The sequence below is a fragment of the Petaurus breviceps genome, unplaced genomic scaffold (assembly GCF_028583685.1).
Source record: "Petaurus breviceps papuanus isolate PSGF00001 unplaced genomic scaffold, PetGlider_PUasm1.0 140, whole genome shotgun sequence".
Taxonomy (NCBI): Eukaryota; Metazoa; Chordata; class Mammalia; order Diprotodontia; family Petauridae; genus Petaurus; species Petaurus breviceps.
Window position 1 is genome coordinate 15,232,063 of NW_027185698.1, and position 12,699 is coordinate 15,244,761.

The following is a 12,699-nucleotide window of genomic DNA, read 5'->3' on the forward strand; positions in this document are numbered from 1 at the left end:
AAGAATCTTGGTGCCTTCCCTCTGAGATTATCTCCAATTTATCCCATACATATCTTGTTGAATGTTGTCTCCCTTTTTATATCGTGAACTTCTTAGGAGCAAGAATTGCTTTTTACCTTGCTTTATACCCCTGGCACTTAAGCATAACACCAGACACAAATCAGGCTGGTTGTTGTTGCAGCCTTCCGGACAAAAATGTAACAAACTCCTCTACTGGTTTTTAAAGCCCTTCACCGCTTGGCTTCAGTCTGCCATTTCAGGCTTGTTGAATATTACTCTTTCACACATTCTACATTCTAGTCAAGCTGATCTACTGGACATGACATTCCATCTCCTGTCTGTGCTTTGTTGAAAACTGTCCCCCATGCCTGGAATGTGTTCTTTCTTCACCTCCACCTAGCAGAATTCCTAGCTTCCTTTTAAGCTCAAATCTAGTACTATGTCCTATAGAAAGTCTATCCTGATCCTGCAGATTTCTTTTTCTACCTCTCACTTTGTATCTACCTACTAATTACATAGTTTGTCTATTTTCCACTCTGATCATGTCGTTTCCCCTAACAGAATGGAAACTCTTTGAGGACAGGGACTGTTTATCTTTTTAATCTGCATCCCCATCATTTTATATAATGCCTGGCACATAGTAGACACATTAAATGTTGAATGAATCGAAAGAATGCAATCAGTTAACAACCAGTAAATCAGCAGATATTAATTAAGAAACTACGTTGGGCCAGATACATAGGACTGAATACAAGGAAACAAACACAAATAAAAGAGAAAGATAATCTACCCTCAGGGAGTTTCATTTTATTCGAGGAGAAAATATATACATATACAAGTGTAACTTGCCTAGAAGATACTGCAGTGACTTCCTTCTTCTATTAAAGGGGCCCTGCTCTGTGCTCTCTAAGACTGGATTCAGTCCTGGGGGAGTCTGACCACTAAAAAAAGAGAGATCAGGTTTTTACTCATTGTCTCTGTCTCACACCACAGCTAAAAGAGGAACTCAGGGGCCAGTCACCTAAACAAAGTTTACTTTTGGTAGCTGTTAAGAGTTTTTCCCCAAAAGGGATTAGTAGTCTCCTCTAAAAAGATACTCAGGCATAAGGCAACAATTTGTTTCCTCTACAGGGAAAGAAATCACAACAGACTTTTAAGTAACGAATGAAAAATACATAAAGTATAATACAATAACCTTTTCATGACTGCCATTAGCCTTTCCCAGAATGCTGATACTTAAAACCTGAAAATATTAAACACTGTGCACATATCACCTTCACCTGATCCATATATTCTGACAAACCAGTCCATGATTTGGGTTCAACCTCTGGGCAGAGAGGTCATTTCTTCTGAAAAGCTGTTTCTGAAGTCACCTTCTGTTGGGCAACCAGTACCTAGATCCAGGAGTTCACCATCTTTTCTGTTAGGCACCACACATTTATCTTAAGATTACTCTTGTGTGTGTTCAGGAAGACAAATACAGAGCAGAAGAGGAAGCCAGACACCTGAAATCCAGCCTCAGGTTCATCTAGACAAGCGAATGTAAGTGATGCAGTAGCCAAAGCTGCTTGGAGGAGGGGAGAAGAAAGCATTCCTCTCCCCCTCTTCACCAGTAGTCCGATGGAAAAGCTTGAAGAGTCTTGATACATTTGGAAGCTTTGGAAGGGAAGAAGAGGGGGCAGTTACTCCTTTTAAAATCTATTAAGCAAACTGCTCTTGGTTTAGTGACTAAGCTTTTGACCTAGCCTCCCCCTTGTCCAACCACCATCACAAGGGCCAAGGGACCACTGAAAGGTTGTTGCATTGTCCCAAAATGAAAGTCTTATGATACTAAGCCAGAGTACATGTCCCCAAAAGTGTCAGTAGCTCCACAATGAGCTGAACTGAGGTGAACTCTAGACAGAGCAGATCCCAGGGCTCCCTTGATAAATGCTCAACAAAGAGATAATAAAATCCCTCTGTAAACAATTGTGTGGGCTGAGGGGTTAGGAGGCAAAATGAAGGAGTTTGTCTTCCCCTAAAAACTTATATGGAAAAGGGAAGAATTACAACTAGTCCTTCTTAGTCTAATAAACTATAATTCATTCATTTGACAAATGAATGGCTACTGTTATGCATAGCTTTCCATACAAGAAGCTTGGTGAGATATAAAATGACAAACTGGAAATATGCAATATTACTTTAGAAGTATATTAAAGAGTTGTGAAACAAAGAGCTAGATCAGGTTCTAATGGGAAAGTCACTATCTACTGGGAGGGGGAAGGAATCAGGGAAGACTTCACGTAGACAGTAACAATGAATTTGGGTTTTAAAGGATAGATAGGTATTCAACAAGCAAAGAGCTGGGGGAAGAATATTCCAGGTGATGGGGATGGGATCTTAACCCCCGCAAAGGAAAAGACCATGTCTTTGGGATCTGGACCCCAAAAAGGAAAAGTCCCTGGATTTTCCTCTGAGGCCCAGATCCCTGGCATTTTCCTGGGGCAATCAGCCTTTCCCAGTTAATTAACTGCCCTTTCATTATCTGCACCTGATCCCATCCTAGACCACCATTCCCTTAATTCCATCTAGACACTCCTCACCCCCTTCCCACAGTCTTAAGACCCAGTTTGCCTCCATTAAGGTGCTCAGAGTCAATCCGGGCTTTTTGTCAATACAAGAATCACAAGATTCCCTTAAGAGTCCGGCCAATGCTCAGATGCCTTAAGAGTGTAACCAACATAGCAGACCTTTAGAATCACATGCACCCTCAATTGGTGTTCTAATAAATCTTTTCTTTGGGTGAAAGAAGGCTTGGGTTGAATTCATTCAACCAGGACCCATGCATTGCTATTTTGGGGCCCTAGCACCCCTAAACCTCAACACAGGCAAAGGGAGCAGCATAAGTAAAAGCACAGAATACAAAAGCATAGGGTATCTGGGGTGGGGCGGGGAGGGGAAGAATGAGAACAGAACAACTGAAAGGAGTATGGTGTAAGGCATGCCAGGTGGTAGAGGGCCTTGAATGCCAGGCAAAGCCTACTGGACTGCATTTGGTAAGCAATAAAGAGCCCGTAAGTTTTGAGGAATATAAACAAATCTATGCTTAAGAAATATTATTCTATCATTGGTATAGACGATAAGTTGGAATGGAGGGCAGATGTAGGAAATATTTCAAAGACTGAATCTGCAGAACTTGATAATTGATTAGATAAGGAGAAAAAGTAATGCCAAGGTTAGAACCTTGGGAGACTGGATGAAAAGTGATACCTTCATAGAAATAGAGAAACTAAAACATTTAGTAGAAAAGATGAGTTTGGGACAGTTATTGGGTATGACGTGCTGGTAAGACTTGAGGTAAAGATTTCCTTCAGGCAATGGAAAGGTGGATCTGGAGTACAGGGGAGAGGTCAGAGTGGAGATAGAGAGTCCAGAGCCTTCTCATGATTTCTGTAGAGAGAGAAGATAACCCTAGAAGCTTACTCAGACTCTGAGGTCGGGAAAACGAGATGTTGCTTGTCAAGACAGAAACAGGGGGACGAAGCCATGGAGGAGAGAGAACGTAATAAAAAGAGGTGGGCAACGCTGTTAAAAGCTGCAGACATCAAGGATGACCGAAAACAGCGCCATTGGACTGGAGACTGGGAAAGCGTTTGTGACAGTCAAGAGAGCAATTTCTTAGAGGGAGAGTAACAGAAGCCACACTATAAGGTGTGGAGATAGTGGGTAGGAAGAGGAGATACTGAGTATAGGCAACTTTTTCAAGAAGCTAAACATAAATGGGTAAATTAGTGATATAAATGTAGGAGACTGGCTAGAAAGGTTGAGGGAAATAATTTTTTTTTTTTTGGAATGGAGAAAATATAGCACATTTGTTTGCCATCAAGAAGAGGGAACGATTCAAGATGCAAAAGGGGGAGTAGATAACTTCCAGAATAAGAGGAAGGTGAGGCTGAGATCAAGGGTGCAAGAAGAGTCATTTGTGAAAGACTGTTTCCTTCCAACACCTTCATCAAGTACACCATCAGGGCCAAGGTAGATTCTCATAAAAATCTTAAATAGATACCAAAAAAATCGATATATGTAGGTTGGTAGCTATTGTTATTCTCTCAATTGTTGTTTTGACAGTAACAAAGTGCACCTAAGGCCATAATTTACAGATGAGGAAAATCAATCCAATGTGGAAATGACTAACCTGATTGCCCAGGACCTGATATTTCATTAGCAGAAAGAACTGCCAGATGAAGATGTTATCTTTACCAATGCAGGTTGTCACCTTTTTAAAAAATTTTTAAAAAATTTCCTAATTACATGTAAAAACAATTTTTGACATTCTTTTAAAAACTTTTGAGTTGTAAATTCTCTTCTTCCTGTTCTCTGAGGCAGCAATTTGATATAGGTTATACATGTGGTCATGCAAAACATATTTCCATAATAGTCATGTTGTGAAAGAAAACAGAAACTAAAAAAATGAAAAAAAAAAATAGTACACTTTGATCTGCATTCAGACTTAGTCCTTTCTCTGGAGGTGGATAGCATTTTTTGTCCTAAGTCCTTTGGAATTGTCTAGGATCATTGTATTATTAAGTACAGTTGACTCATTCACAGTCAATCATCATACAGTAATGCTGTTATTGTGTACAATGTTCTCCTGGTTCTGCTCACTTCACTTTGCCTCAGTTCATGTTAATCTTTTCAGCTTATTCTGAAAGCATCTTGCTTGTCATTTTTTAAAATAGCACAATAGTACTCCATCACAATCATATACCACAATTTGTCAGTCATTCCCCAATTGATGGACTTCTCCTCATTTTCCAATTTTCTGCCACCAAAAAAAGAGCGTCTATAAATACCTTTGTACAAATAGGTCCTTCTCCTTTTAAGGAATCTCTTTGGGATACAGACCTAATAGTACGGTTGCTGGATCACAGGGTATGCATAGTTTTATAGCCCTTTAGGCAAAGTTCCAAATTGCTCTCCAAAATAGTTGAATCAGTTCACAACTTTACCAATAGTACATTAGTGTCCCAGTTTTCCCATATCTCCTCCAACATTTGCCATTTTCCTTTTCTGTTATATCAACCAATCTGAAAAGTGTGAGGTGATACTTCAGAGTTGTTTTAATTTGCATCTGACAACTTTAATTTCTTCCCCTGAAAACTGCCTGTTCATATCCTTTGATCATTCATCAACTGGAGAATGATTTGTATTCTTATACATTTGACTCAGTTCTATGTATTTGAGAAATGAGGCCTTTATCCGAGACATTTGCTGTAAATTCCTCCCCACCCCACACCCCCAGGTTTCTGCTTTTCTTCTAATCTTAGCTGCATTGGTTTTGTTTGTGCAAAAAAGTTTAAATTTAATATAATCAAAATGATCTATTTTGCATTTAGTAATGCTTTCTATCTCATTTAATCATAAATTTTTTCTAAAAAGGTAAATTTTTCCATCCTCCTCTAATTTGCTTATAGTATCACCCTTTATATCTAAATCATGTACCCATTTTTACCTTCTCTTGGCATATGGTGTGAGATGGTCTATACCTAGTTTCTGTCAAACTGTTTTCCAGTTTCCCTGGCAACTTTTGACCTCTGTTCTTCCAGATGAATTGTTACTTTTTGGTAGTTTGATTGGTGTGGCACTGAATAATTTAGGTAGAATTGTCATTTTTATCATATTGGCTTGGTTTACCCATGAGCAACTGGTATTCTTCCAATTGTTTAGATCTGACTTTGTGTGAAGTGTTTTGTAATTGTGTTCATATAGGTTTATTTTATATCCTGCAACTTTGCTAAAGTTTTTAATTATTTCAAGTAGTTTTTTAGCTGATTCTCTAAGCATACCATCAAAACATCTGCAAAGAGGTTGAAACCTTTGAAATCCGTAGTCTTAGCTGGATAAAGTACTGATAGTTTGACTTGCCTCAGGTCTTCCTATGCACCCTAGGTCTTCCTGATTGAGGCTGGCTCTCCACCTATTAAAACATATTACCTTTTTATTTCAATCATTTGATTGATATCAATTAGTCATTGATAGCATCAATTATCTATTAATCATTTAAATGCTTGTAGGAACATATATTCAACTGTATTTTTATAAATGCTATTTTTCTTTGAAAACATTTTCTGATTTCATTGGCATAGGGAACTGATGAAGAAATTTCTTCCCTCAACCAATGCAAGTCAGGATGTTCTCTGTTGCTTACACATGGAGAGCTGCCTAAGGTTCTGAGAGGCTAAGTAACTTGCCAAGGACTCTATGGTCATTATATGTCAGAGGCAGGACCTACAGGCACCCAGGCCTTCCTTACTAAGACCAGCTCTCTATCCACTATGACAAATGGTCTTATTTACTTAACAAGACAATCTTAATGACTGTTCGATTATTCCTGTAGCTTGAATGGTGCTAATAGGTATCTTATTTGTGGTTTGGTTATTGTTCATCCTTCATTCTCAAAGAGGACCAATGACATCACATCACAAGGGTGATGACTTGTGAGTGAACTGGATTTAAGTGAGGCAGAGCTGAGCAAAGTCATCAGCCTCACTCTTTCCTCCTGCAGCATCCAAGCCCAGTGGCAAGACAAAAGTCACTATGACTGACTATGGCCCAGGATGTAGTGGGTGTTATGTATTGTAAGATATGTTGGGGGTTGGGGGGTTAGATTTTAAAAGAAGTTTCATTCATCCATCCATCTATCCATTCATTTATTCAAGTTGCTTACAATACAGAGAATATAAATGACAGCCTAGGTCAAACACTCAGAGGTTTCAATTCACTATGCTCTCAATTCACTATGCCACACTCTAAAACTTTCATAAATCATGGAAAGTAGTGTTGACACTTGTTCTACTCAATGACAACTTCCTAAGCTTCAGATAACAATACTTCACAATACAGTTTTTGTTTGTCCGTGATGTGTTAAAGGTAAACAAATCAATACTTAATAAAATGGCAATACATGGGAGTTTCCTATATCCTCTTCTTATACTTTTCTCCCTCTCTTCAGGCACTCAATATTTTCTCACATCCCAACAACAAAAATTCTTAAAGTTAGTCCTCACTCAGAAATTTGTACTGAAAGCTTCTCTAATGTGATATTTAAACTTTTCGACTTCAACTAACATTTTCAAAACTGAGGAAGAGGATGAAAGTGGACCTCATAAACAATTAAACGTCCTCCTGACATAATCTTGCTTTAGTTCTTTGGTGTGATTGATCAGTTCATCAGATATTCAGTTCATCAGATATTCTCCTCCAGACTGCTCCTAAAAAACTTTCTAGAAACTGTCCCAGCTGGAGTTACCCTGACTAGAAAAAGCCTATATTCTATCTTCTCTGACTCTTCCCAGGGCCTAAGAATATAGTCTACCACAATTTAACACAGGTTAACTCAGCAGTCTTCCTCACTCCAACACCTTCCTCCATTCTCTCCCCACTTGAATACAGGTCAGGCTTCCCCTCTTCTTACTCCCAACCTTAACTCTTTTTTTATGCTCTTAAATTCTTAGATAAATAAATGCTGCCATTATTTTAGGTGACACTTAATGAAATTTCCATATCACAACCCCCTTTCCTGATGTTCTTAAACAAATTTCCTTATGTCTTCACTATTCTTTATTTTTCTGGAAATGAACTTTATGACAGCAAAGTATAGTTTCTATGCAAATAAGTATGACCTCATCAATAGAGCACTGGGTTGGAAATGATTGCACAGTATTTCAAACAGTGCCCCATTTCCCCATATCAGAACACTGTGATCACAGATCAGAGATGTAGAGCTGGAAGGACCTTAGGAGATCACCTAGCTCAATGTCCCTCATTTTACAGAAGTGGAAAATGAGGTCTAGAAACTGGTCCAGTTCCGTCTTAGCCAAATAGAATAAGGAAATGGACCATGTAGAGGTCTCAAGGATCAGGGCTAGTCCACTTTGAAGGAGATTGGAGAACTATAAGGCTATTGATACATTGGAACATATAGACTGTAAAGGCACAGTTTCTCATTAGATGGAAGTTTTAAGTTTTGAGCTGGAAGGAAACTGAGGTAATATCTAATATGATCACAGATGTTATGGCTTGAAGGTACTTTAGAGATCATGTAGTCTAGCCTTCTTGCTTTGCAGATGAGGAGACTGAGGCCCAAAGACATGAAGGGACACAGTCAGCAAGCAGCAGAGCTGGGTGCACCCCCAGATCTGGGTCCAGGGCTCTTTCTGCTATACCACCCTCTTTAACAACCAGATTCAACAAATGAAGAACCTGGTGATCACAGAGACTAAATATGAATTAAGGTTTCTTTTCTCTATGAAGGCTAGGGCAGGGAAGGGCTCAAACCTCACATGATATGGAACAGAGAAAACTGGACAGAGAGCCCTCAGTTCTCTTTGCTCTTCCACTGACTAGCTGTGTGAACCTAGATTTAACTCACTTAAGTTCTCTGCTCCAGGACACTGCTAAGCATCGTTTCTTCTAATTCCCAATCCTTTTCCCTCCATGTTAAGCCTGATGCATATAAAGATCCTAAATCACCAAGGAAAGACTAATCGGTGTTCAAAAAATTTTATTTACTAAGCTAGAAAAGTGGTCTAATATATATGCTTGACTTCAGGAGGTTTAAAATTGAAGGTTAAAGAAACGGACCTTCAATTAATTTCAGTTAATCAGAATGTTCCATTGGCAGAACATCCTGCTTAACTCAAGATTTTTCTTTACTGATATAACACTGAGTAGTTAATTTATGAGATTTTATTTATTGGTCACACAGGATGACTTGGGCTCTGACAGAACCATATTATTCATTTTGGCCATTTTCATAATCAATGCTTACTAATGTAGCTAGAATAATTTTGTTATGGTCACTAGTGTGCAAGATAGCTTCGACTGCACAAACTCGTAACGGCACCAACATGATGACAACTGTGTCAGCTTCAACCCAGTGTTGTCTCAAGTGAACGAAACTGGAAATGCTTCATGAAGAATCAACCACAGCACATGAAGAAATATGGAAAGAGAATGTAAGGAAGCACAGTGGATAGATGGCAGCCCTTGGACTTCTGTACCTGAGCTCAAATCCTGACTCACTTTACTAGCAACACTCAGAACTTAAGTTTCCCTCTTCTATAGGGGTAATAATAGAGCCTACCTTCCAAGGTTGTTGTGAGGATCAAAATCCTCTTTGATAACATTTTGCAAGCCTTTAAATGCTATCAAGTGATGAAAAACAAATGAGCAGAACCAAACAATACACATTTACCACAAATATTCAGAATCTCACAAAAGTCTTAGAGCATGTTTAAGCTATTAAAGTTTTAATATGCATTTAAGATTTTTGGGATGCCCTGTATTAAAAATAACAAAACTGGAAAGAAGGGGGGAAAATGGGATCAAAGATGGCAGAACGTCAGATGGGTGTAGATGGGGATACAAGAAAAAAAGCATTTTCTTTCTTTTTTAAATTTCTTTGGTCCTGTCCTATAAAAGACTAAGGATGTGGGAAAGATTCTCTCACTTTTTATGTTTTTTTTAATGACATTATTAAGTTGATAATTTTTTTCCATGAATCAACCACAAATTTTGAATTTTCAAAATTCTTATTTTGGCAAGTGAAACTTTGGGAATAGCAGTATACAGCAAGTGTTTTTCAGTCATAATAATCATATTTACCTTATACGTTCTCAGAACTTCTTCAAAGGTAATAAAACTCAAAAATCATCTTAAATCGCTCACACTTTATAAATAAATGACTCATTAATTATCTTTGGATATAATTTAATGAAACAGTAGGCAAGCTACAAAAAAGTGTACATCTATTTAGGGAATGTTTTTGATAAAATGATTAATAATACCTCTAATTTGAGACTTAATTGTGAACCTAAGGGATATCTGTTTTTTACTTTGTTTATCTACTTTTGTTCTGTGTTAGAGAAATGGCAGATCTCTTATTTGGGCGTTAAAACAAAACAATGCCTTTCACATTCAACCATCATGATCAAAATGCAACTGCTTACACACTGCAAGATTTTCTTAGCTCTGAATGAAAGGACTATGTGTATGTACTTCTAGTTTTCTCAGCAGCTCTGCTCTGGCAGTGAACAGAATTAACTGAGACATCACCAGAGTTAGATATGCTCCAGATGCTTTAATTCACTTGAGTGTACTCCTTGCAGACCTTCAAGGTGGCAGAATTTGGGCTGACTACAGCAGCACTAAGTCTCCCAACCAGAATGAGGAAGGCTGAGAAGTACAAAAAAGGCACCTCACATTTTCTCCAGAGATCTTTCAAACTGAATGAGGGAATGATATGGAGATAACTGTATTTGTCCTCTGATAGTAGAATTCTTTAAGGGAGAAGTTATATAGAGAAGGATCTATCAGACTTCTTTAAAAAGAGAAGCTGATGAAAATATGGACAAACAGTTAAATTCTATTTTCATTTAAGGCAGTATCCTATTCAAGTTTTCACGCTGACTTTGAATGAAAATCAATTCAAAAGATAAAATAATACATTATCTGGAGAAAAATCTTCAACCTGATGTAAGAGAATCATCATAGGAGCTGCATTAGCTCTCAGAATTTATTACAGTATTTTCATTTCTTATTGCATATACTGTTACATGCCCTTTATAGATCAGTATTTATATGTATTAATACATATGTACATTATGCACAAATGAGCATTTCTCCATATTATCACGAAAATTGTCTTTCTCTTTTGATGAAATCCAGCAGCATGCAGTGCAATATTTGATGTGCAAAGTTATTGTTTTATAAAGTGAAAAACTACTTAAGTTTAACTGCAAAGGGAACATGATCTTTATTGGTTGATATGCAGAGGTTAATTTTGGTTTTATGCAGAGATTGCATAGTTCATGATTAGTTTCTAATGAAAAGCTAGATGTGTGTTGTCAGTGACCTGGAAGAAGATCAAGTGACAGTAGCAAAAAGAAAAATCTGAAGAAGAGGCATAACTTTTAAAGTGGAAAGGTCAGCAAGCACGGCCTGAAATAAACAAAAAAGTATTGTCAAATATAAATATTTTAACCATCAAAATATAAGAAAAAAGAATAGTAAATGCCACAGCAATGACATATTAGTATCAATAATAATCTTAAACGGACTTCTTTAGCATTGCCCCAATTAAATTATTCTGTACTATATTAACATTTTTATTTTTTCTTTCTAGATTCTTCAATTTCAGTACATATACAAATAGCTAACATTCTGGCAAGGAAGTGAGTTGGACCTTAACCCAACTTGAAATATACAAGGTAGCATGGGTTTATAAGAGGTCTAATATTTCAGTTTGTTTCATAAATAAATGCACATTATGAATCTTCATCCTGTTATACAAGTATAAGGAATGTATGACTTTAAGTGAATCATTCTGAGGCAGAAATAATATTTATTCAATTGTAAGTCTCATATATATATATGTATATATATTCACTCCCTTTAAAGATAGAATATTGAGAGTGGGTAGGTGGCGCAGTGAATAGAACACTGGCCTTGGAGTTAGGAGGACCTGAGTTCAAATTTAGGCTCAGACACTTAACATTTACTAACCATGTGACCCTTGGGCATGTCACTTAACCCCAATTGCCCTGCCCTCCCCCCTCCCAAAAAAAAGCCAAAAAAAAAGTTAACAACCAATTTTGGTAGCTATTTGGGGGATATAGTTTATATTTCCATAAAATAATAGATTTAGTATCATTGTAGTTCACAATTCTGAACCATAGTTAGGTATAAAATATACCAGGAGAAAATTGTCTTTAAGTTATTGGCAGAGAATATTTCAAAAAAAATCAATGGAAAAGAAATACTAAATATATATAATTCAATACTATAGATATACAGCTCTTCATTCATATTTTTGTCCTGTGGATATGATAGACTGATATGAATAACAACAACAAAAACAGAATGTTAACAATGATGTTAGATATACAGTGTCTACAATGTCTTTTATCATGGAATGAAGAAGATTTAAGTATTTAAATATGCTCTTGAGCATAGACCTTTCAGTTTTTATTTAAATTAAAAAATGAAACAGTAATAATGCATGCTTTATGCATCTGAAGCCTAAACTGCTTTGGCTGGCAATATTTCAGAAAGTATTTCAGTCTCCTCTCCTCTAAGTGAAACTTATCCTTACTTCAGCTGCAGCCAGTGATGTCACCTCCATCAGGTTTACTGCTCGGAAAGCAAACACAGCAGCTGCCAGAACTGAAAAAAGAATTCACAGTATTTTCAACTGCTGACCTATTGATCAGTTCAACACATTTACCTTGATCAAGCACATACTTGCTCTGGTTCTGAATGAGAAGACTTGACAATTTATGTAAATCAAATTCCTATCAACTGTTTCCCCCCCTCCCCAAACTTCCTCTCTTCTACTCACTGCCCCCTAAAAAAGCTCATTAATAATTTAAATAAGAAAGTGACACTTTTGAAAGTTCAAGTTATCTTTCTTCAAGTTATCTCTTCAAATCAAATAATCTTTTTACACTGAAATGACTGTATTTCAATAAAGTCATATTGGTAATCCCTAAATATTAGAAACAAAACAGAGGAAGGTCTCTTCAGTTCCCAGGACAGATCCTCTATGGAAGATTTATGAAAAGACGTGGTTAACAATTGCACTGGATGCAAATGAGTGGAGAGGTTCTAATCTGCACAGGTGTAGGGAGCACTCATCTCAGTAGAGCTGCACAGGAGGAA

The 12,699-nt window shown here is 37.2% G+C and overlaps 1 protein-coding gene across 3 annotated transcripts in view; it reads right to left on the reverse strand.

Moving 5' to 3' along the window:
- Positions 1 to 848: 848 nt before the first annotated feature.
- The window catches only part of TBC1D19 (TBC1 domain family member 19), a 144,117-nt gene continuing 132,266 nt past the window's right edge, over positions 849 to 12,699 (reverse strand). Inside the window, exons 20-21 of one of the 3 annotated variants that reach the window (XM_069068828.1) lie at positions 12,134 to 12,204; positions 9,734 to 10,980 (exon numbers count right to left, since the gene is read on the reverse strand). In XM_069068828.1, coding sequence (XP_068924929.1) covers positions 10,906 to 10,980; positions 12,134 to 12,204 — 146 coding nt within the window. In that variant the 3' untranslated portion in view covers positions 9,734 to 10,905. Of the gene's footprint in view, positions 1,657 to 9,733; positions 10,981 to 12,133; positions 12,205 to 12,699 lie in introns of those variants that run through there. The other 2 variants (XR_011164570.1, XM_069068830.1) reach the window with 2 other exon arrangements.